General features: G+C 44.3%; 1 protein-coding gene across 1 annotated transcript in view; it reads right to left on the bottom strand.

Moving 5' to 3' along the window:
- Positions 1 to 24,900, bottom strand: part of LOC126106476 (ammonium transporter Rh type B) — a 165,121-nt gene extending 140,221 nt beyond the window's left edge. Inside the window, exons 1-2 of the mRNA XM_049912776.1 lie at positions 24,807 to 24,900; positions 18,710 to 18,879 (exon numbers count right to left, since the gene is read on the bottom strand). Coding sequence (XP_049768733.1) covers positions 18,710 to 18,866 — 157 coding nt within the window. The 5' untranslated portion in view covers positions 18,867 to 18,879; positions 24,807 to 24,900. The remainder of the gene's footprint in view (positions 1 to 18,709; positions 18,880 to 24,806) is intronic.
- Between the last annotated feature and the right edge of the window lie 626 nt (positions 24,901 to 25,526).

Genomic DNA, 25,526 nt, shown 5'->3' on the forward strand with positions numbered 1-25,526 from the left:
GTGGAGAAGTGAGTATGGTACAGAACCACCTTCAAGGTTAACAATTACACGTCTACGAGACAAATTCAAAATTCATGGAACAGTGTGTGATGTGCATAAAGGTCGATCAGGGCGACCTCGTACAGCTACAAGTGATGATTCCACAGCTGCGGTCTTGGAACTGTTTCAGATGTCGCCTCAAAAATCTTCAAGGCCAGCGGCACGTGAGAGTAATGTAAGTGCTAGTAGTGTGCTACGCATTCTGAAGAAAGGCAAGTTTCGTGTGTACATTCCAAGGCTGGTGCAACAGCTGAGTGACGACGATCCAGATCGAAGGTTAGAATTTTGTGAATGGGTTCAGGAGACGGTGAGACGTGAACCGGGATTTATGGGTAGCATAATTTGGTCGGATGAAGCCCAATTCAAACTCAGTGGAACTGTCAATAGGCACAATTGTGTGTACTGGGCTGAAGATAATCGTCACATTACAGTTGAAAAGGCTGTGAATTTGCCTGGTATAAAAGTGTGGTGTGGTTTGTCTGCAAGGGGACTAATTGGGCCTTTCCGCTTTGAAGGTACTGTTACTGGAGAAACGTACCTAACAATGCTTGCTGACTCCATATTCCCTGCCATTCGTGCATTATACGGTAACGATGAGTTTTATTTCCAACAAGAAGGCGCCCCACCGCCCGCCCTATCATAGGCACGTACGAGCATATCTGGATCACAATGTGCCAGGCCAGTGGATAGGACGCAGGGGACCAATCGAGTTTCCTGCACGCTCTCCAGACCTCACGCCGCTGGATTTCTTCTTATGGAGCACAGGGTAAGTAGGCTGTTTATGTTTTCTTATTGGCAAAACCGAGCGGGGTGGCGCAGTGGTTAGCACACTGGACTCGCATTCGGGAGGACGACGGTTCAATCCAGTCTCCGGCCATCCTGATTTAGGTTTTCCGTGATTTCCCTAAATCGCTTCAGGCAAATGCCGGGATGGTTCCTTTGAAAGGGCACGGCCGATTTCCTTCCCCATCCTTCCCTCACCCGAGCTTGCGCTCTGTCTCTAATGGCCTCGTTGTCGACGGGATGTTAAACACTAACCACCACCACTTATTGGCAACGTTACGTAGCGCTCTGTATGAAAATCACTGGTTGTGCTGTGTGCAGTCTGTGGCTAGGTTTGCATTGTTGTCTGCCATTGTAGTGTTGGGCAGCTGGATGTGAACAGCGCGTAGCGTTACGCAGTTGGAGGTGAGCAGCCACCAGTGATGGATGTGGGGAGAGAAATGGCGGAGTTTTGAAATTTGTAAGACTGGATGTCAATTATGACTATTGAGGTAAATACATTGTTTGCTCTCTATCAAAATCTTTCATTTGCTAACTATGCCTATCAGTAGTTAGTGCCTTCATTAGTTTGAATCTTTTATTTAGCTGGCAGCAGTGGCGCTCGCTGTATTGCAGTAGTTCGAGTAACGAAGATTTTTGGTGAGGTAAGTGATTTGTGTAAGGTATAGGTTAATGTTAGTCAGAGCCATTCTTTTGTAGGGATTTTTGAAAGTCATATTGCGTTGCGCTAAAAATACTGTGTGTCAGTTTAAGCACAGTCATGCATAATTGTTCAAAAGGGGACGTTTCATATGTCGACCCTTAGCCGAGGATACCTCACTGGAATCTTCTGATTTTTTCTTGTAGTTTGTGTAATTAGTGTAGATTTTGTTTATTTCCAGCGCGTAATTGTAGAGAGAATCTCCTTTGTAGTTGCAGTCTTTCACTGTTGTATAGTAAAATAGGTGTGGCAAGCATGTAAATTTGCACCAAGTATTTCGCAGCTTGCAATTAACTAGATATTATTTTCAGCGCTATGTTAATGTGTTCTCTTATTTTCTGTGTTATCGTGTGAAATATTGTGACAATTATGGCGTGTGAAAAACGTAACACTAGGCTCCAAAGTAAACAGAGAAATAATAGTGACGACGAGCGTAGCTTACCAGCACCACTGTGTAATGAATTAACAGACATTCAAAGTAGTAATTTGGTAACTGTGCATAGGGAAATGGAGCGGGCGGCAAATAATGGTGTAGACAGTGAAACAGGAAGTGAACAGGGAAGCATTATCGATCGATCGGTCGGCAACAGGTCGCCTCAGGAATCGGGAATGGTAGAACACAATATTGCAAAGACTGTAGACTCAATTTTTAGGTTCTCACCGTTTTCTGAAATGAGTCAAGACACATTTTCCGCTTGTCAAAATGTGAATGTTGCTGGTGCAAATTCACTGCCGAAAAGCACTGAGGAACATGTTTCAGACACCAGTGCATTGCTATTACAATTAATGCAACAAATGGGACCAAAGCTTCAAAAGTTAGACACAATGGAACAAAATCAGAGACAAACACAGCAAAAGCTTCAAAAGTTAGACATAATGGAACAAAATCTTCAAACGTTAGACACAATTGAACTAAATCTTCAAAAGTTAGACACAATGGAACAACACCAGAGACAAACACAGCAACAGTTAGACGCAATGGAACAAAATCTTCACACCACGCTTGAACAAACACGTGAAGATTTAACTTCTGAGTTACATAAAATCGAATCGAAATGTCAAAAAGTCTGTAACGACGTAAAAACACAAATTTGTGAGCATTTTCAACCTTTTTTTCGCGGCATGAAAATGCATTACAGAATCACGAAGCAGCCATAAAAGAACTGCAAACTATTGTTCATGAAAATCATGAGACCTTGCAAGCTAAAATGGACTCAGTTGCATCTACCGATTCGGTTACGCAACTTGCAAAAACTCAGGAAAACTTAAAGGACACAGTAGAAAGACACATGGAGGAAATTAGTTCGTTATCAGAGAAAGTAGTTGAACTTTCGGAGCAGCTAAATAATTTATCTACGTAGGTAGATGATAATCTGAATGACACAAAACCGGTAGTCTTTAATGACACAGAAGAGTGCGAACAAATCAGGAAATTCAAACAAAATCAGAATCAAATTAATACGCAACACCAAAGAGAAATCCGGGAAGAACAAGATCAGCTGACACAGGTAATACAAGAATTACGTATTTCAGAGGACACTCGCGCTCCAATAGGGGAAGAGGGACACAGAAATACGGAACAACCACAAAATAATAACACAGGACACTTCGGAAATTATGAAAGAAATTGGCAAGGCACACCAAATTTTGAGATGGAACCACCGAAACGACGTAACAATGACCGACATGTGACTCGCCGACATGATGATTTTGACTATAAGCTGTTCATAACTACACGTAAATTCAAAACATTTAAGAATTCTGGCAACGACATTCATCCACAAGCATGGCTCCATCAATTCTCTCATTGTTTTCCTCCCAACTGGTCATTAGAGCACAGATTAAAATTTTTGTGTGGCTACTTAGAGAATGAACCAGCTGTAAGAATGCGATCGGTCATTCACGATTGTCACAGTGAAGGAGAATTTTATCATGCCTTCCTCTCAGCATATTGGTCTCAAGCTACACAAGACCGAGTAAAACATAGCATCATAATGATGAAACATTTCGAACAATCTGAATTTTCCAGTCTTGTGAAATATTTTGAAGACATGTTGCACAAGAATCAGTACCTGTCAAACCCATACAGCCCCGCAGAACTCATCCACATTTGCTTAATCAAATTACCTGAACATTTACGACATATTATTTTGGCAGGACGTTGCAAAGACGACATTGAAGCTTTTCAGGGACTCTTACAAGAATTAGAAATTGACACTGATAATCGCGGAATGAGAAAACAGGAACACAACAATTACAGGTCACATCCGTCACAATTCCGCGATGAAAGAAATAATAACTGGACACGACAAGGCTATTCTCACCACACAAATCGTGACCAAAACAGACACCACCCGTATGACAACCGTTGGCAGAGTAGTAATAACTACAGGGAAAGATCACCTCTCCGCGGTAATGACTATCACAGAGACAATCAGAGAAACAGACAATATGGGAACAAAAACAAATATTATCAAGGGAGACAGAATAACTTTAGACGCAACAGACCAGCGTGCAGTTTCGATTCAGGGAGAAGTTCTCCACCACATGACTGACAAGAAAGAAACCATGGAATCTACCGACATGACGACAGACGATATGATCGTAACGACAGACCTGAATTGCATCAAAACTGGCGGGATTCAAACAGAGCAGGGCCCTCTCGACAAGGTGAATTTGTAGAAGTTAGGTCTCCTAATCCCAATAACGACGCGTGACAACAAAGAGACAGACAATGACTCGCACCGCAGGCAGCCGCGTGCGCCAGCTGGCTCAGAGAAAAATGCTAACCTTGAGAAAAATTCCAGTATTCTTTACCGACATATACCACACGATGATTCCGTTGAAGCTGGAGCTCTGCATAGTAGTAAGAGTAAAGGCTTACACCACATTTCACTTATTGAGAGATAATCCGTTTTTTTAACTTAGTCTTTGCCATAAAACTTTTCACTTCATGCTACTAGTACAATTTGTCACTCTGAGAAACTGTTAACATGCAACAATGTTTGAAGTTAAATATCCAGTCAAGAACCAAGAGAACTTATTTAAACAGAAATTATGAATGCATTGTTATTGTGAACAGACGACACAGTGTTGTATTTGTACATTCTTGCTTGTTAGTTGCACGATTACGTAACGACTATCAGGCTTACATACTTAGGACATATACTGGTACTGCTAATGAGATTTTAATGCAACATTTTGGTTTACTTGAAAATACATTCTGGATTTAAAGTACTTTCAGTGAGATACCAGATGACATAGTGGTTAGTTTATGTGACAGCTACACGATTTTATCTCGACGCTACTAATGAGTGACAATTTACAATGTTGCTTTTGCAGTGTTTCTGTTTTATATCTGCACAGTTTTCTGTTTTATTCTGGAAATTAAAACATGTTTTAGTAGTAACTTTTGTGGTATAGCTACAATGAGACAGCCTTTTCCGTAGCACAACAATATGTTACAGTACAGTACTTTCTTCATCACAACAATAAGCATAATAACTACGATATCTATACACAAAGCATTTCACTTTTGTCTATCATGAGGTAAGTACATTGACTTCTGCAGAACTTAGCTTTCGGAGGAAGATAACTACGAGACTTCCACAGAGATTATCTTACAACGTGATGCACAGTTTAGCGCTACAGTACACGTATTTGAGTGATTAATTTCGCACTTAAAACATGTATTTTTTAAGACATTTGAAGTACAATGATACAAGGGTTTTCCATAATACATTTCATTCCATTGCTGTAATCTGTAACACCTGAGGGTATAATTACATTAGTCCTCAGGTGGGTACACGCTTACTTTGTGTACCATGTGTTTGGCAAGCACAAGGAGCCCTAGCTAATATGGTATTTGCTTATACAACTTTACACATCGGTACCATATTTCTCTAACACAGAATTACACAGCTATCTGATTATTTACCTGAGAGAGACAAACATTTATTTTACTACATCAGTGACAGACGTTTACGTAATTACACCATTGGATAACTTCACACTTACGAAATTGTATGTTGTTTGTACTTTGTGAACTGTTCATATTTTTTTGGAACCATTGTGATACTATGAGAGCTTTGAATGATGTATTTGGAATGGGATCATGATTTTAAAGTACGTTTGAGGTAGATGCCACTATTGAAATGAGCAGAGAATTTTTTTTAGGTTTTGAAGTTATTGGAGGAAGCTACGACGATTTTGAGAGTTGACTGAGGTGTTATGATGTTATTATTACGATGACTATGTGTATTATGCTATTGCGGTATGTTTATGATCAATAAGCTGATGCTATATGAGTTATTTGAGTATGCTACATATCTGTTATGATGAAATATTGAAGAAGTGTCGACGAATAAGGTAAGGAATAATGAGTAGTGGTTAGGGATTCTGGTTTGTGAAAAAGGTTGTTGGAAACAAAGAATCGTACTTTAAGAGTTATGAAATGTATGTAAATGCGTGAATGTATTACAATGCCGACAAAAATTTTTTGGACTCTGTTATATCAATAGGATTTTGTTTCTACAGATTTGTAACGCAAATTCTTGACCTGTGAAATATTTTTATATGAGACTGTCACTGTAGCGGAAACTGCTGTCGTAAATATTTCCGTAAGAAAGTTAAGTGACCACCTGCACGTAATGCGTCGTGGGCACCTAGCTGTGTCAGACGCCTGGAGAAAAAGCCATTAGTGTGTGCCTTTTCAGAGGCACAGGTAAAAAAAAAGGGGAGGCCATTTTCCTCGCTATTGACATTCCTTTGTAGAAAGCATCGCAAATATGACACGCTCAAACTTGAAAACATATGATTATACTGTGGAGCTCTTAATTTATGATATTTACTAAAATGCCTAATGAAACCATGAGAAACATTTCACGGCTATTGTCTGGCTAGTTGAGAGAAATGCCATATGGCTTGCTTTATGTATTTATTTACTCATTTTGTTTAATATCTAGTTTCTAGCTGCACTGCAGCATTGGTTAAAATAAAATTTAATAGATGTACTAATATAAATATTTTATGCCTACAGATCCAGTAAATAATTTTATGATCTATTCAAAAAAACGAAGGAGCATAAAAAGGCATTTCCCTTCACAGGAATTGCATACGGAATTTTCTTTTCAACTACTTGGTAATTTTTTTGGTAGAATAACTTCTTGTGGTGCACCACTTTAATTACATAGACATTAAGATGTGAATATACATTTCCCTTGTCTGCATTTTTGTCTTTAATGTAATAATTTTTCTGCTTGAGCTACGTCATGTTTAGATATAAGTTATTTCATTTGCTGCTCCTGTTTGCCAGGCATAGTGTTACTGAATTTGACTTTGTGTTACTCTGCTAAGCCAGTTTACTACTGATTTATTTTTCTTGTTTGCTGCTCATTGCCTTATATTAGTTGTAATATTGTTGCTTACTTTGCCAATTTGTATTTTTTTTTTGTCCTTGCTGTTTGTGTTAATTTGTTATGTACTGCTGCATTGCCTCATCCCTTGGTTTAGCATCTGAGCTCAGTAGATTTAAGTTAGCTTAAGAGGGGGTAGACTATATAAGAGAATGAGTTGCGATGAATTGGAAGAAATGCATTGAGAAGTTATACAAAAAAAGTACAGAAAGCAGGTATAGATAGGACCTTGTGGGAATAATGATGAACGAAGGGAGATCTCCAAGAAAAAAAGGGTTTTGTTTGCAAAATACTGCAGTACCAAATGTTACACTGAAAACAAACCCTGTCCTTTCCCCCTGTGTTATTCTGCTATGTGTTTGTGTAATCTTGCATTTTTGTGTTTTTCCTGTCTTTATGTGTTTAGCTAATAAGATTTATGTTGTAGAATTTTTCTAGTACTAAGCTACATTTACTACGATGAGGAATACTGTTATCCTCAAATATAATTTGCATTAATAATATATTATATACTTTGTAAAGATGATAGACATTATTAATTCTGTTCTGTTTTAATGCTCATGTGTGAAGTTGATGTTTCAATAATTATTCTGATCTTTTATGTATTTACTTATGTCATAATTCCTGTAACATTGATGTATATGTTTATTTCTATTCTTTTGTAAAGCCCCTATTACTACAAATGTTATCTGTATTGTTATGTACTTTAATGATGTATTTCGTACCTTTGTAATTGTATTCTTATGTTATAAAATTGTAATTGACACCAGTTCATCAAATTAAGTAACTTGTAAGTTCCATTTCACTGCACACGTTTCTGTTGGTCATAGTATATGGACAATATGTGAGAAGTAGGGACTGTTAGTGTTTGCATGTGTGTTAATAATTCAGCAAGGGACTGGATAACAGCATTGCTGGTTCTGAGGACAATTCCAAAAACTTTGTGAGTGCACTAGTGGTGGTTGATGGACTTGCTATATTCTCCGCAAGACTCTTCGATGGCGATTGTGCACCTGCACAGTCGCAGCAGATGGCTGCTGGCCGTCTCTACAAGGACTACAGTGGGTCTGCATCTTTGATGACCCACCAGTACCATTATTTCTACAAGGACTGCAGTGGGTCTGCACCTTTCATGACCCACCAATACCATTATTTCTACAAGGACTGCAGTGGGTCTGCACCTCTGGTGGCCCACCAATACCATACTCTCTACCAGGACTACAGTGGGTCTGCTCTGTGATGACCTACCTACCAATATTCTTCAAAACGTCGAATGACTCTGCTGTGGGTTTGCTCTGTTGTGGCCCATTACCTGTCAGCATGTCAAGAGTCAGGACTGTCTTTCCGTTGGAAGGACAACACTACTTCTTCAAGACTGCATGGAAATCCACTACTTCCTTGTGCATTGTCTTTTACTGCTCAGACTAGGAGAAAAGAAACGGCAGTTTTACTGTGATGAATGATCAGGACTGTCTTTATGGACTGTGAGAAAATTTTAGCTTTTGACCAACATTGTATTAATAAGTGTGTGCATTTGATATCTTTCTTACTGTAATTATGAAAAATTTTTTCATATCTGTATTGGCCAGTGCCCAAAACAATTTGTAAAATTTTTTGTGGGGAGCATGGGGGCTATGTAAGTAGGCTGTTTATGTTTTCTTATTGGCAACGTTACGTAGCGCTCTGTATGAAAATCACTGGCTGTGCTGTGTGCAGTCTGTGGCTAGGCTTGCATTGTTGTCTGCCATTGTAGTGTTGGGCAGCTGGATGTGAACAGCGCGTAGCGTTGTGCAGTTGGAGGTGAGCCGCCACCAGTGAAGGATGTGGGGAGAGAAATGGCGGAGTTTTGAAATTTGTAAGACTGGATGTCAATTATGACTATTAAGGTAAATACATTGTTTGCTCTCTATCAAAATCTTTCATTTGCTAACTATGCCTATCAGTAGTTAGTGCCTTCAGTAGTTTGAATCTTTTATTTAGCTGGCAGTAGTGGCGCTCGCTGTATTGCAGTAGTTCGAGTAAAGAGATTTTTGTGAAGTAAGTGATTTGTGAAAGGTATAGGTTAATGTTAGTCAGGGCCATTCTTTTGTAGGGATTATTGAAAGTCAGATTGCGTTGCGCTAAAAATATTGTGTGTCAGTTTAAGCACAGTCTTGTACAATTTTTAAATTGGGGACGTTTCAACAGTAAAAGATGAGGTGTACAAACATAAACTACGTAACCTGGACACACTTTGGAATGAGATTCAGGCGGTGTGCGCAGAAATCTCATTGGACACTTTAGTACGATGTACGGAATCAGTGGTGACTTGTACTTAGAAATGTATTGATGCTGAAGGCCACTAGTTTGAAAATTAATCACATTTGCAAATTAGATTTTTTTTTCCAATTGGACTTTAAGCTTTCCATTTCCAGAAATTTAACATTGTAGAACGGGAAATAAATATTCTATGACGCTTCAAAGTGTGTTTACATTTTTTGACGCACCCTGTATTATTATCACCAACTTTCAAATCGCGCAATGATCACCATACAAAGATAAGGGAAATTACAGCTCGTACTGAGGCGTTCAGACAGTCGTTTTTCCCTCGCGCGACCGCGAGTGGAACAGAGGGGGCGAAATATGACTTTGGCGCGAATTGTTGCCTCCGCCACACACCGCTTGGTGGCCAGCGGATTATATACAAGGTGCTACAAAAAGGTACGGCCAAACTTTCAGGAAACATTCCTCACACAGAAAGAAAGAAAATATGTTACGTGGTCATGTGTCCGGAAACGCTTACTTTCCATGTTAGAGCTCATTTTATTACTTCTCTTCAAATCACATTAATCATGGAATGGAAACACACAGCAACAGAACGTTTGCACTGGAATGAGGATTCACACATTGTTGGATGAACCATTCGCAGAAGTGTACCCGTGGAGGCCAATCAGCTGCTGATAGTGCCTGCACACGCTGTACATGGTACGGAAAGAACTGGTTCTCCCGTCGCACTCTCCATACAGTGACGTGGTCAACGCTACCTTGTACCGCACCAACTTCTCTGACGCTGACATTAGGGTTATCGTCAACTGCACGAAGAATTGCCTCGTCCGTTGCAGGTGTCCTCGTCGTTCTAGGTCTTCCCCAGTCGCGAGTCATAGGCTGGAATGTTCCGTGCTCCCTAAGACGGCGATCAAAAAAATGGTTCAAATGGCTCTGAGCACTATGGGACTTAACATCTGTGGTCATCAGTCCCCTAGAACTTAGAACTACTGAAACCTAACTAACCTGAGGACATCACTCACATCCATGCCCGAGGCAGGATTCGAACGTGCGACCGTAGCAGTCGCGCGGTTCCGGACTGCGAGCCTCCTAGAACCGCTAGACCACGACGCCGATCAATTGCTTCGAACGTCTTCCTGTCGGGACACCCTCGTTCTGGTAATCTGTCTCGATACAAACGTACCGCGCCATGGCTATTGCCCCGTGCTAATCCATACATCAAATGGGCATCTGCCAACTCCGCATTTGTAAACATTGCACTGACTGCAAAACCACGTTCGTGATGAACACTAACCTGTTGATGCTACGTACTGATGTGCTTGATGCCAGTGCTGTAGAGCAATGAGTCGCATGTCAACACAAGCACCGAAGTCATCATTACGTTCCTTCAATTGGGCCAACTGGCGGTGAATCGAGGAAGTACAGTACATACTGACGAAACTAAAATGAGCTCTAACATGGAAATTGAGCGTTTCCGGACACATGTCCACATAACACCTTTTCTTTATTTGTGTGTGAGGAATGTTTCCTGAAAGTTTGGCCGTACCTTTTTGTAACACCCTGTATTTAGATGTAGAAGGCCGTGTATGCCCAGTCGGTACCAATCCTTGTCTTGGTGCTCTGTTCCACTGAGTGAATCACCTCCTCAGCGTCCTCAAAATGTCTTCCGCGAATGGCATCCTCTAATGGCCAAACAAGTGGGGTGGGGGGGGCACGGTCAGGGCTGTAGGGTGGATGGGGTAACTCTGTCCAACCCTGTTCTGTCCCAGGACTTGTGTGATTCCGAGCGTTATCGTGTTGCAGCAAAACAGCTCCTGGGTTGCTGTGGCGCCGAAGTGGGCGGAAGCGAGCTTCGAGTTTTGTTGATGTGTTGACATATGCTTCTGAATTAGTGGTACCGCCTCTGGCATTACATTAATGAGAATCACACCTTCACAGTCGCAGGACATGGCGATCATGACCTTACCGGCGGAAGCAGCTGCTTTGAATTTTTTCTTCTGTGGGCAGTGAGAATGGCACCATTCCATCGATTGTCGCTGTGTTTCGGCCTGAAAATGATGAATCTAGGTTTCATCACCTCTCACACTCCGGGCCTACCCCTCAGCTTCAAACCGTTGCAACAAATCAAGACAAATGTTTTTTTCTGTGCGATTTGTGATCCGTCATTAGACACCACGGGACCCATGTTGGACACACTTTCGAATATCCAAGAGTGCGTATAATTGCATCTTCATTTGCTGATTGACAGATGCAGCACCAACGGCCGAGTCGTAGTGCGTCTGTCCTCGCGAATGACGTCATCAGCTCGCTGCAACATGTCAGGTGTGACAGCCGTGGATGGTCTCCCCGACTGCTGCAAATCGTGGAGCTCCGCTAAACAGCCTTCTGATGACCTCATCCTCCGTGCCCAGCGACTAACTGTACTTCTGTCGATCGCAGATGTTCCACAGATTTTGCACAAACGTTTGTGAATTATTCCCCACAGTTTCCTTCTCTGCAGTGAGAAATTCAATAACGGCACGTTGCTTGTAACGTACATCACTTACAGACGCCATTTTGACACTGCCTGCAGATACGCGATCTGTCGGAAGTGACGAACACTTGACGCATTCACTCAGGAGACTTCAAATAATATGTACGTAACGTTTCTCATTCGTAGCATTGTTTTCGGCAGAGAAAAAAAATACTGTGCATTATTTTCTGGGCAACCCTCGTATGTCATGCCACTGTCCCGCTCAACTAGCTAACTGCATAAAGCTGGTCAGATACAGGAAAACTGACCAGGTGCCAATAGAACTAGCGCACTGTTCCGTACACTCTAACTACGTATACAAAGTGTAACAAAAATGTAGGCACAAATTGCAGGACACGTTCCTCATACGTAGACGAAAAAGTTATGTTACATGAACATGGGACTGGGAACGCTTTGTTTCCGTAATACAGCTAATTTTCTCCAACTCATTGATCATATCAGACACACAACATTTCGCAATCGTCATGTAAGGGCAGACGTCAATTCTCACGCAACCATTGAAGCAAGTCATTAACAAAAAATTCCTGTCAGTGTTTGAGCCTGAAATGTTCGTGACATTTTAGTACGGCCTCACTTCCTTCCACCGTGCCGCAACGGACAAAGTTACCATAATTTCGCAGAGAATATTCTTCCTGATCCGTTACCAGAAGTGTGTTTAGCTGTGCGGCGAAACAAGTACTTCCGGCACCATGGAGCACCTCCTCATTTTAGTGTTCAAGTACGTAGGCTTCTAAGTAACATATTCGGTGACAGATGGATACGTACAGATGGATCAATTGCGTAGTGTCCACGCCGGCCAGAGTGGCCGAGCGGTTCTAGGCGCTACAGTCTGGAACCGCGCTACCGCTACGGTCGCAGGTTCGAATCCTGCCTCGGGCATGGATGTGTGTGATGTCCTTAGGTTGGTAAGGTTTAAGTAGTTCTGTTCTAGGGGACTGATGACCTTAGAAGTTAAGCCCCATAGTGCTCAGAGCCATTTGAACCATTCGTAGTGTCCACGCTCTCCGGACCTAAACCCCCTGGACTTTTATTTCTGCGGGCATTTGAAAGTTCTTCTACACGCAACCCCTGTACAAGATGTTCAGAGTCTCCCTGCCCGTATATTATACACTACTGGCCATTAAAATTGCTACACCACGAAGATGACGTGCTACAAACGCGAAATTTAACCGACAGGAAGAAGCTGCTGTGATATGCAAATGATTAGCTTTTCAGAGCATTCACACAAGGTTGGCGCCGGTGGCGACACCTACAACATGCTGACATGAGGAAAGTTTCCAACCGATTTCTCATACACAAACAGCAGTTGAACGGCGTTGCCTGGTGAAACGTTGTTGTGATGCCTCGTGTAAGGAGGAGAAATACGCACCGTCACATTTCCGACTTTGATTAAGGTCGCATGGTAGCCTATCGCGACTGCGGTTTATCGTATCGCGACATTGCTGCTCGCGTTGGTCGAGATCCAACGACTGTTAGCAGAATATGGAATCGGTGGCTTCAGGAGGGTAATAGGTAACGCCGTACTGGATCCCAACGGCCTCGTATCACTAGCAGTCGAGATGACAGGCATCTTATCCGCATGGCTGTAACGGATCGTGCAGCCACGTCTCCATCCCTGAGGCTACAGATGGGGACGTTTGCAAGACAACAACCATCTGCACCAACAGTTCGACGACGTTTGCAGCAGCATGAACTATCAGCTCGGAGACCACAGCTGCGGTTATCCTTGACGCTGCATCACAGACACGAGCGCCTGCGATGGTGTACTCAACGGCGAAACTAGGTGCATGAATGGCAAAACGTCATTTTTTGGATGAATCCATGTTCTGTTTACAGCATCATGATGGTCGCATTCGTGTTTGGCGACATCGCGGTGAACTCTGGGCGTTACATTTCAGATGTGTTACGACCCGTGGCTCTAACCTTCATTCGATTCCTGCGAAACCATACATTTCAGCAGGATAATGCACGACCGCATGTTGCAGGTCGTGTACGGGCCTTTCTGGACACAGAAAATGTTCGACTGCTGCCCTGGCCATTAAATTCTCCACATCTCTCACCAACTGAAAACTTCTGGTCAATGGTGGCCGAGCAACTGGCTCGTCACAATACGTCAGTCACTACTCTAGATGAACTGTGGTACCGTGTTGAATCTGCATGGGCAGCTGTACCTGTACACGCCATCAAAGCTCTGTTTGACTCAATGGTCAGGCGTATCAAGGCTGTTATTACGGCCAGAGGTGGTTGTTCTGGGTACTTATTTCTCAGGATCTATGGACCCAAATTGTGTGAAAATGTAATCACATGTCAGTTCTAGTATAATATATTTGTCCAATGGATACCCGTTTATCATCTGCGTTTATTATTGGTGTAGCAATTGTAATGGCCATTAGTGTAGAAATCTGCGAAACCATACGCAATACACGAGGGATTCATCAGCGCATCGGAGATTTACAACGACGGGGCGTTGGTTCATGTATCAACGCCCATGGAGAGCATATGAAAGTCTTCTGTGAGAAAGAGTTCCATGTAGTATGCTGGTGCGTTCTGTTAGTGTGTGTTTGCCATGATTAATAAGTTGGAGAAAATGAGATGTCAGTTATTCAAAATGACAGTCACAATCGTATTATTTATTTTGTCGCCAACCGGTTTCAACCCGCGATGGGGTCATCTTCAGGGCAATTTACACCATTTGGTCGCTCGCTGGAGTCGTCACCCTGCCTGTGGACGGTTACCAACCATGGTGTAAACTGCCCTTAAGATGACCCCATCGCCGGTTGAAACCGGTTGGCTACAAAATAAATAATGCAATTGTGACTGTCATTTTGAATAACTGATTATAAGTAAACCAATCGCTGTTATCTCCACGCAACTACACTCCTGGAAATGGAAAAAAGAACACATTGACACCGGTGTGTCAGACCCACCATACTTGCTCCGGACACTGCGAGAGGGCTGTACAAGCAATGATCACACGCACGGCACAGCGGACACACCAGGAACCGCGGTGTTGGCCGTCGAATGGCGCTAGCTGCGCAGCATTTGTGCACCGCCGCCGTCAGTGTCAGCCAGTTTGCCGTGGCATACGGAGCTCCATCGCAGTCTTTAACACTGGTAGCATGCCGCGACAGCGTGGACGTGAACCGTATGTTCAGTTGACGGACTTTGAGCGAGGGCATATAGTGGGCATGCGGGAGGCCGGGTGGACGTACCGCCGAATTGCTCAACACGTGGGGCGTGAGGTCTCCACAGTAAATCGATGTTGTCGCCAGTGGTCGGCGGAAGGTGCACGTGCCCGTCGACCTGGGACCGGACCGCAGCGACGCACTGATGCACGCCAAGACCGTAGGATCCTACGCAGTGCCGTAGGGGACCGCACCGCCACTTCCCAGCAAATTAGGGACACTGTTGCTCCTGGGGTATCGGCGAGGACCATTCGCAACCGTCTCCATGAAGCTGGGCTACGGTCCCGCACACCGTTAGGCCGTCTTCCGCTCACGCCCCAACATCGTGCAGCCCGCCTCCAGTGGTGTCGCGACAGGCGTGAATGGAGGGACGAATGGAGACGTGTCGTCTTCAGCGATGAGAGTCGCTTCTGCCTTGGTGCCAATGATGGTCGTATGCGTGTTTGGCGCCGTGCAGGTGAGCGCCACAATCAGGACTGCATACGACCGAGGCACACAGGGCCAACACCCGGCATCATGGTGTGGGGAGCGATCTCCTACACTGGCCGTACACCACTGGTGATCGTCGAGGGGACACTGAATAGTGCACGGTACATCCAAACCGTCATCGAACCCATCGTTCTACCATTCCTAGACCGGCAAGGGAACTTGCTGTTCCAACAGGACAATGCACGTCCGCATGTATCCCGTGCCACCCAACGTGCTCTAGAAGGTGTAAGTCAACTACCCTGGCCAGCAAGATCTCCGGATCTGTCCCCCATTGAGCATGTTTGGGACTGGATGAAGCGTCGTCTCACGCGGTCTGCACGTCCAGCACGAACGCTGGTCCAACTGAGGCGCCAGGTGGAAATGGCATGGCAAGCCGTTCCACAGGACTACATCCAGCATCTCTACGATCGTCTCCATGGGAGAATAGCAGCCTGCATTGCTGCGAAAGGTGGATATACACTGTACTAGTGCCGACATTGTGCATGCTCTGTTGCCTGTGTCTATGTGCCTGTGGTTCTGTCAGTGTGATCATGTGATGTATCTGACCCCAGGAATGTGTCAATAAAGTTTCCCCTTCCTGGGACAATGAATTCACGGTGTTCTTATTTCAATTTCCAGGAGTGTAAAAAGAACCAGAGCGCAGAATGGTAGGGGGCGGGGATCACCTACGTTCGAAATTAAGTTTAGAACGAAATCAGCTTTGACTTTTTCGTAAACCTACTCTTGTAGGTAACATCATTACACCTAACTCAAATCATCTACAATCACATAAATCCGCTCTTCTCCACTGTGTAATAAATCATGCAGTGCGCTCTCCTTTCAAAATGCATTGTTTCCAAAAAGAAATATCCGTAACTACAACCGTTACAATTAACAATGGGTATGGCACTAGGCTGGTTGATTATATTGTAAACAAATAGAAACAGCTGTTTAGTGTTCAACTTTGGGTAAGAACAGCTTGAAGACAGGAGATGTGAGTAAAAAAAAAATTGTTTCTATCCCTTTCCTAGGAAATGGATCGCACAGAAGAAGTCGACTGTTAAACAAGAAAAATGGCTGTGAAGTTGCTTTCTCTGTAAACAGCAGCCTAAAACAAAAATTAACCCATTCTATCAGGACACACGAAGACCGTTTCACAAGCTCTGGTGTTTATAAAATGACATGTAATGACTGCCCTAACAGTTACAAAGGACAAACAGACAGACCGTTCACAGTTAGATGAAAAGAGCACTTGCTAGATAAAGGTTAGGGAAATGTGTACAACTACACTTTTTCTGAACATCTGCTTCTTCTCCAACACAAACCACAGACACTAGTACACTTAGAACTTTTGCATAAAGAAAGCAAAGGTAACAAGCTTGACCTACTAAAAGAATTAGAGACTTATAAACATTTTACTCATGAAGAGGGATCCATTTTATATCAACTCCAAAATAGAAATTTCCTAGACAGTCTCAGACACCTACTTTCGTTAAAGTAACAAAGAAGTGGCTTGATCTTCCAAATTGACTTTAGGATATGTTATTTTCCTCGCCTGTTAATGTTAGTGATGCTTTTGTTTCTTCTTTGTTATTATGAGCTTTGATGTTCCAAATTTTTCAGATATCTTATATTTGACAGTTATACATGTTTTATCATCGTCCACCCACCCTCCGCCCCAAATCCACCACCATCTATCACGATCCCCCCTTTCCCCTTTCCGTCCTTCCCTCCTCTACCCCCAATCCTCTCCCTTTTCCCCCTCCCGCCATTCTCCACCCTGGTTCTTTTTGCTACTCTTTCTACTTGCACTATTCACAATTTTACGTAATTTGTTTTCACCACAATGACATTTGTAGACGGTAACTTATTATTTGTTGCGATTTTATTAATTTTAAATATGTAAACAGCTAAATATGATGAGGTTTTTAACTCCATAATTTTAATTTTAATGTTTTCAGCAAGTTTAGCATGATAAAGTTTCATTCACTATCACTCACACTCACTGTACATACTACTAATGGCCTCTTCCTTAGCCCGAGCGTTACGTACGTGATGCTAGTCCACAACAGTCGCGAGGAAATACCAAATGACAACAACAATGTTGTGCATGTTTTAATTGTTAGAGAGGTGAAATTTCATGTTTGACTGGCGTCTTTCGGCTATTTTCTAACGTACCTCTGCCACAACGTGTAATCCAACATATATTTCTTGACAATTTCTTAATGTTAACCTGTTTACGCTGTTAGTATTCCATTCTGGAGATGACATTTTCATACACATTGAAACCATGGTAGAGGGGGCCCGCCCGGTTGGCCGTGCGGTGTAACGCATGGCTTTCTGGGTTGGGAAGGAGCGCCTGGTCCCCGGCACGAATCCGCCCGGCGGATTTGTGTCGAGGTCTGGTGAGCCAGCCAGTCTGTGGATGGGTTTTAGGTGGTTTTCCACCTGCCTCGGCGACTGCGGGCTGGTTCCCCTTATTCCACCTCAGCTACTCTATGTCGGCGATTGCTGCGCAAACAAGTTCTCCACGTGCGCTTATACCACCATTACTCTACCACGCAAACATAGGGGTTACACTCGTCTGGTGCGAGACGTTCCCTGGGGGTCCACCGGGGGCCGAACCGTACAATAACCCTGGGTTCGGTGTGGGGTGGCGGAGGAGTGAAGTGGACTGCGGTAGTCGTCGTGGGATTGCGGACCACTGCGGCTGCGGCGGGGACGGAGCATCTCCGTCGTTTCTAGGGCCCCGGTTAACATAACATGGTACGGGGGTTTAATAAACCTTCCATTCTGCAACTGACTGGCTGATTATTATTTCGACAAGATCAAATGTGGCCATGGCGTAGGGCAACCAGTCATAGGTAGACAGAAGAGAGAAAAGAAGCATCATTACAAGGAATAAGGGGACATAAAGACTTCACAAATACGTTGGAAAAAGGAAATGTACTCCATTCAGCCATATTCTAAGACATAAATGCTTATATTACAAGTTTTAGTGCAAAATAGGGAGAAGAAGACCAGTAAAGAAGAAGGTCACAGAAGAACTAATACTGGATCTGGGATACTGAAACAGCAGACAAATTATGTACAAATAAAATAAGTACTGACAGCAACTGAAAGTCATAACCTCAGTTAATTATGTTCAAGGTTTTAAGTATTCGTATTATATATTTCGTTAGATTATACTGATGTATTTATGTAATAGTCTTAGTGTGAAAATTTTAATAATAATTTATTTTTTCTAATAAGCTCTATGTCGAAAATCCTTAATCTAATATTTAGCGCTCTAGAAGGAGACAAGAAATGCATAGTTACTCACGCGGGTAGTACTTCGCCATCTCTGCATCCGGTGTCACGTGCTCGGTGGCCTCGCCTGTCTGGTAGGTGGTGCACAGCCCCAGCACCAACAAGAGCACCAGCTGTAGCACCAAGATCACCACCACCTCCAACTGCCGGGGGCTCCACATAGCAGCCATGATCGTCCAGCGTCTGCAACAAGACATACCATTTCTGCACTGGATGTCATGTGGTTGGAGTCTAACCGACATTCTCCACAGTGGATAGACTCAGCACCAACTTCAGTACCAACAGAGTCACCGATTTCAACTAACGAGGACTCCAGAAAATGGCCATGGTTGTCCATCATCTGAAAAATACTATTTCTGCATTGGCTGTCATTGGCTAGATGGCCTAGCAAACGGGGCTCGTGGTGTGTTGACACAGCACCAACTTCGGCACCAACATGACTGCTATCTCCAGTTGCTGAGGGCTCCGCTTACGACATACACTCCTGGAAATGGAAAAAAGAACACATTGACACCGGTGTGTCAGACCCACCATACTTGCTCCGGACACTGCGAGAGGGCTGTACAAGCAATGATCACACGCACGGCACAGCGGACACACCAGGAACCGCGGTGTTGGCCGTCGAATGGCGCTAGCTGCGCAGCATTTGTGCACCGCCGCCGTCAGTGTCAGCCAGTTTGCCGTGGCATACGGAGCTCCATCGCAGTCTTTAACACTGGTAGCATGCCGCGACAGCGTGGACGTGAACCGTATGTGCAGTTGACGGACTTTGAGCGAGGGCGTATAGTGGGCATGCGGGAGGCCGGGTGGACGTACCGCCGAATTGCTCAACACGTGGGGCGTGAGGTCTCCACAGTACATCGATGTTGTCGCCAGTGGTCGGCGGAAGGTGCACGTGCCCGTCGACCTGGGACCGGACCGCAGCGACGCACGGATGCACGCCAAGACCGTAGGATCCTACGCAGTGCCGTAGGGGACCGCACCGCCACTTCCCAGCAAATTAGGGACACTGTTGCTCCTGGGGTATCGGCGAGGACCATTCGCAACCGTCTCCATGAAGCTGGGCTACGGTCCCGCACACCGTTAGGCCGTCTTCCGCTCACGCCCCAACATCGTGCAGCCCGCCTCCAGTGGTGTCGCGACAGGCGTGAATGGAGGGACGAATGGAGACGTGTCGTCTTCAGCGATGAGAGTCGCTTCTGCCTTGGTGCCAATGATGGTCGTATGCGTGTTTGGCGACGTGCAGGTGAGCGCCACAATCAGGACTGCATACGACCGAGGCACACAGGGCCAACACCCGGCATCATGGTGTGGGGAGCGATCTCCTACACTGGCCGTACACCACTGGTGATCGTCGAGGGGACACTGAATAGTGCACGGTACATCCAAACCGTCATCGAACCCATCGTTCTACCATTCCTAGACCGGCAAGGGAACTTGCTGTTCCAACAGGACAATGCACGTCCGCGTGTATCCCGTGCCACCCAACGTGCTCTAGAAGGTGTAAGTCAACTACCCTGGCCAGCAAGATCTCCGGATCTGTCCCCCATTGAGCATGTTTGGGACTGGATGAAGCGTCGTCTCACGCGGTCTGCACGTCCAGCACGAACGCTGGTCCAACTGAGGCGCCAGGTGGAAATGGCATGGCAAGCCGTTCCACAGGACTACATCCAGCATCTCTACGATCGTCTCCATGGGAGAATAGCAGCCTGCATTGCTGCGAAAGGTGGATATACACTGTACTAGTGCCGACATTGTGCATGCTCTGTTGCCTGTGTCTATGTGCCTGTGGTTCTGTCAGTGTGATCATGTGATGTATCTGACCCCAGGAATGTGTCAATAAAGTTTCCCCTTCCTGGGACAATGAATTCACGGTGTTCTTATTTCAATTTCCAGGAGTGTATTATTATTGCATCAGATGTCTTGAGCCAGGGAGCTTAGCTAGTCCAAATCGCTCCAGGCAAATGACGGGATGGTTCCTTTGAAAGGTCACAGCCGGCTTCCTTCCCCGTCCTTCCCTAATCCGATGAGACCGATGACCTCGCTATCTGGTCTCCTCCCCCAAACAATCCAATCCAATCTTTAGCTAGCCTTTTATTGCGTGCATAGGTCCGGCGCCGACAGCAGCACAAAGATGGCCACCATCTCCAGCTGATGAGGGCACCACGAAATGAGTGCATATGTCTAGAAGCTTCTGCAATGGCTACTATTGCTGACATTGTAGATCATTTCCTGTCATACTGCATTGTAATTTATATTCTTATTCTGATTTTTCAGGAGGGAAAGAAGAATGAGAGACGTTATTGGATGTGTGAGAATGCTGATGGGGACACTTGTGGCAGACAACAGTGTGGAATTCTGACACAGACTAAAAATGCGTGCTGTACCAGACTTCAGATTTGAAAATTTCCTTACTAGGTACCTTAGGCGATTTGAGCATTGTCTGCAGCAAGGAATTTGACACTGTGGAGGCAAAATCTGTCAAGTGCCATCTCCAATGTAAAGTAAACACATGGCGCCAACATTTAGTAACTATTTTACATACAGAATCTAACGCCATCAGAAAGTCCGTTGGAACGCACCTCTGCTACAGACGCCATTTTAAAGGCGTGATTTTAGGAAGAATTCCGCTAACAGCTCTAAAACCGTTTTTTATTAAAACACAATCGCTTTCGCGGCCTGAAGCCGCATCATCAGCTGCAACCTTCGTGGTAAAGAGCAATGTACAGTGTCACCACTTTGTGGATATGAAAAGTAACACAGAAATTTCTGAAGTACGAGGTTTGGAAATTTAATAGTGGCAACTATTTATTTACAGCTCGTAAAAAATAGATACGTGTTTCAAACTTTTACTGACCTTCAAAGTAGTCAACAGCATTGTGTATAACCCATTGCCAGCGATGTGGAAGTCGTAGGATGCTCTTAGCAGTGCCAGTTGTGTTGACAGTTCGAGCGGCGCAGTCTGTTGCCCGACGAATTCGTAGCAGTTCTAAAGCGAAAGTCGAGAAGTCTTTCCTTCCGTTTAGAAATCGAGTTGAACTTACGAAGGCTTAAATCAGGGGAGTGCAGTAGGTGATATAGTACTTAGTAGGCCTATAAGTCAAATAAATCAGTAACAGCTTGCACTTTACGTTCATGAGCATTGTCCTCCAAAATGATGGTCAGTTCCTGCTCAAAGTGTCATCACTTCTTTCTCTAAGCTGGTCGTTGGTTGTGTTGTGGGTTGGCAGGAGAGCCAACACCGGGTTACTAGAGGAAGCCGAAAGGCACGCGTTTTAGCTCACGCAGGCTGGCGTGAGGTCTGGAACAGGACAAGGAAATTAGACTTTAGAAAAAACGGACGTAGCTGGTGGAATACTTAACTTTAATCCATTAATGACGAGCGTCGCTCTTGACTGTACATGATTCATAATATCAATAGTAACTGGTAATGGCGCCTTGCTAGGTCGTAGCAAATGACGTAGCTGGAGGCTATGCTAAACTATCGTCTCGGCAAATGAGAGCGTATTTTGTCAGTGAACCATCGCTAGCAAAGTCAGTTGTACAACTGGGGCGAGTGCTAGGAAGTCTCTCTAGACCTGCCGTGTGGCGGCGCTCGGTCTGCAATCACTGATAATGGCAACACGCGGGTTCAAATGGTGCAAATGGCTCTGAGCACCATGGGACTTAACAGCTACGGTCATCAGTCCCCTAGAACTTAGAACTACTTAAACCTAACTAACCTAAGGACAGCACACAACACCCAGCCATCACGAGGCAGAGAAAATCCCTGACCCCGCCGGGAATCGAACCCGGGAACCCGGGCGTGGGAAGCGAGAACGCTACCGCACGACCACGAGATGCGGGCGCGACACGCGGGTCCGACGTATACTAACGGACCGCGGCCGATTTAAAGGCTACCACCTAGCAAGTGTGGTGTCTGTCGGTGACACCACAGGTTGTGTTCTAAAAACGAACAGCATAGAAGTGATGGCACTTTCTACAGGACCTGACCATCATTCTGCAGGACAATACTCAAGCACGTACAGTGGAAGCTGTTACTGATTTGTTTAACTGATGGGGCTGCTAAGTGCCAGACCATCTACTGCACTCCCCTGACTTAAGCCCCTCGAGTTCGATTTCTAAACTGAAGGAAACACTTCACGGCATTCGCTTCAGACCTGCTATAATTTCGTCGGGCCGTAGACCGCGCCGCTCGAACTGTCAACACAACTGGCACTGCTAAGGGTATCCTACGACTTCCACATCGCTGGCAACGGGTTATACACAATGCTGTTGACTACTTTGAAGGTCAGTATAAGTTTGAAACACGTATCTATTTTGTACGAGCTGTAAATAAATAGTTGCCACTATTAATGTTCCAACCCACGTATTTCACGTATATATAACATATATTACATGTATTTCATCTGTATCCCTAGCGAATTTCGCGCTGTAGTTTCATTTCAATCAGGCTCAATGTTTATGAAATGTTTATGACGTATATCCTAAACTATGTGCTTACAATGTTATAATTTTGCAGTTACATCCAGTGGTATATGAGGCTACTGCCTGAGGAATATCTTGCGAATTGAGTTCGAAGAAAAGAAGTAATAAATTACAACGTCATGCATGATGCGCAATTTTTTTTATACATCTCAGTGTTTATGACGTCATATCTCCTGAACTATATGTCGTACAATGATATGTTTTTCTAGATACATTCAGTGGCAGCTGTGGGTACTCTATGCAAAATATATCTGCGAACGCTGTAGTAAAGAAGTCATGAACTAAAAAGTTATGGTTCTAGCAGCAATTTTACTACATGCACAGCGAAAATGTGGTAAGCGATAAACTGTTTTCATTTCATCGTTTTGTTGGGGTCCTCCGCGAGGAACCGTATTGCAAAGTTTTGAAATTATATGTAAAGTTAGTTGCATATCTCTAAGCGCTTTCTCAATGACTAAAGCGTGGGTACTCGCACACCGAGAGCTATACTGATTTCATCACTCACACCCTTTTTGATAGGAATGTGGTTTTTATCGCCATAGCGATGATTTCCAGACACAGTGATATGCCTACCAAGTCTGGTTGAAATCTAACACGTGAAACACACATACACATATACATATACATATACTTAACCTCACTGGACTTTTTCTTTTGGGGCCACATAAAAAATGTTGTGTACAATGAAAAGGTCAGAGACATCATTCATTTACTGGAAAAAATCGTCGCGGCGGTTGGGACAGTTACACCTGGAATGTTGGTGAATATGGGGCGAGAAGTGGAATATCGTCTCGATGTGTGCAGGGCAAGAAATGGATGCCACGTTGACGTCCACTAACATTAAACAAAAGTTGAAGGAATTCTCTTTCATGATATGTACTCATTCATGCAATTTTTCATTAATTTCCACATTAAATTCGTATTTAAAACTAGGTAGTTCTTTCTCAAACATCCTGTATAAATACGAATATTTTTGGATATGGTCCGCCTTTAGTAGAACACAATTTTGTTTTTTAACCCAAACACGTTTCACTGCAGTTGCAGAATCTTCAGTGCGCTTTTATTTTTTATCTTTTTACCACATTGTGTGGTTTTTCTGATGAGTTCTGTTTCTACAGTGATTGTTTTGTTCCACAGTTTGTCATCTGCAACCTCTTACACATTTGAAACTTCCTGGCAGACTGAAACTGCGTCCCGGACCGAGACTCGAACTCGGGACCTTTACCTTTCGTGGGCAAGTGCTCTACCATCTGAGCTACCCAAGCACGACTCACGCCCCGCCCTCACAGCCTTACTTCTGCCAGTACCTCGTCTCCTACCTTCCAAACTTAACAGAAGCTCTCCTGCTTACACATTTTCTTTTTCCCCATCTTCATCACTGTCAAACACTATATATAGAGTTGTCACTGTCACTGTTTCACTGTTTACCAGCTGTAAACATTGGTATTGTTAAAGCAAATACGGAAAAAAGAGCTTCAACCCCAAGATGATTACCCTGTATAAACACTGCAGCAAGAAAAGGGCGTCTTCTTTACAAAGGAAAATTAGTTGCAGTTGAGAGTGACCACTACGTGGTGAGATGCGAACCACCAGTTCGTAGGCCTGCAGCGTGCAGTACTCACCTCAGAACGGCGAAATTTGCCGCAGGTGTTGGCAGCAGTGGCAGCTGGTGCCGTCCTGGCACGCATACGAGGATCGCGTCACTCGCAGCTGCGTGAGTAGCCGCTTCCTCATCACGTCTCCCCAGGGGACGGGCCTCCAGGGAGCAACGCCCCTCTCTGCCTCCCCACCCTGACCCCCTCCACCCTGACCATCCAATACCCCGCCCCCCTCTAGAGCCAAATTCTTTCCACCGGTTACACCTCTGCCTCAGTTACCGCATACCACTACTGCTGACACACGCACTTCTTCCGCCAACACGGATGCTAATTCCAGTGCTCTTCCGAGAAACTACCCACTGTGAACCCAACTCTGTTCTGTTCCCAGCACAACGAAGCAGCAGAGAAGAACAGCTACGCTGCTATTTCTGAGAACTGCGTCAACACGCAGGAAGCAAGCGAGTGAGCGCATTATGACACTCCTGGAGACAGACAATCTCCTACATAGAAATCAACATGGGTACTGGCTCCCAGACAAGATGTCAGTTCTTCCTTTTTTTTTTTTTTTTTTTTTAGGCATCATTCTTCTAACTGTGTTAATGTATAATGGCCACGAATTCCTCTCCTTTCCCAACTTTTTCATCTGAGACAACAACTCCTAACTACGTCCTCAATTCTTTGCTGGATGTATTCCAATCTCAGTCTTCCTCTACAATTTTTACCCTCTACATCTCCCTCTAGTAC

Source organism: Schistocerca cancellata, chromosome 10, assembly GCF_023864275.1.
Source record: "Schistocerca cancellata isolate TAMUIC-IGC-003103 chromosome 10, iqSchCanc2.1, whole genome shotgun sequence".
NCBI lineage: Eukaryota > Metazoa > Arthropoda > Insecta > Orthoptera > Acrididae > Schistocerca > Schistocerca cancellata.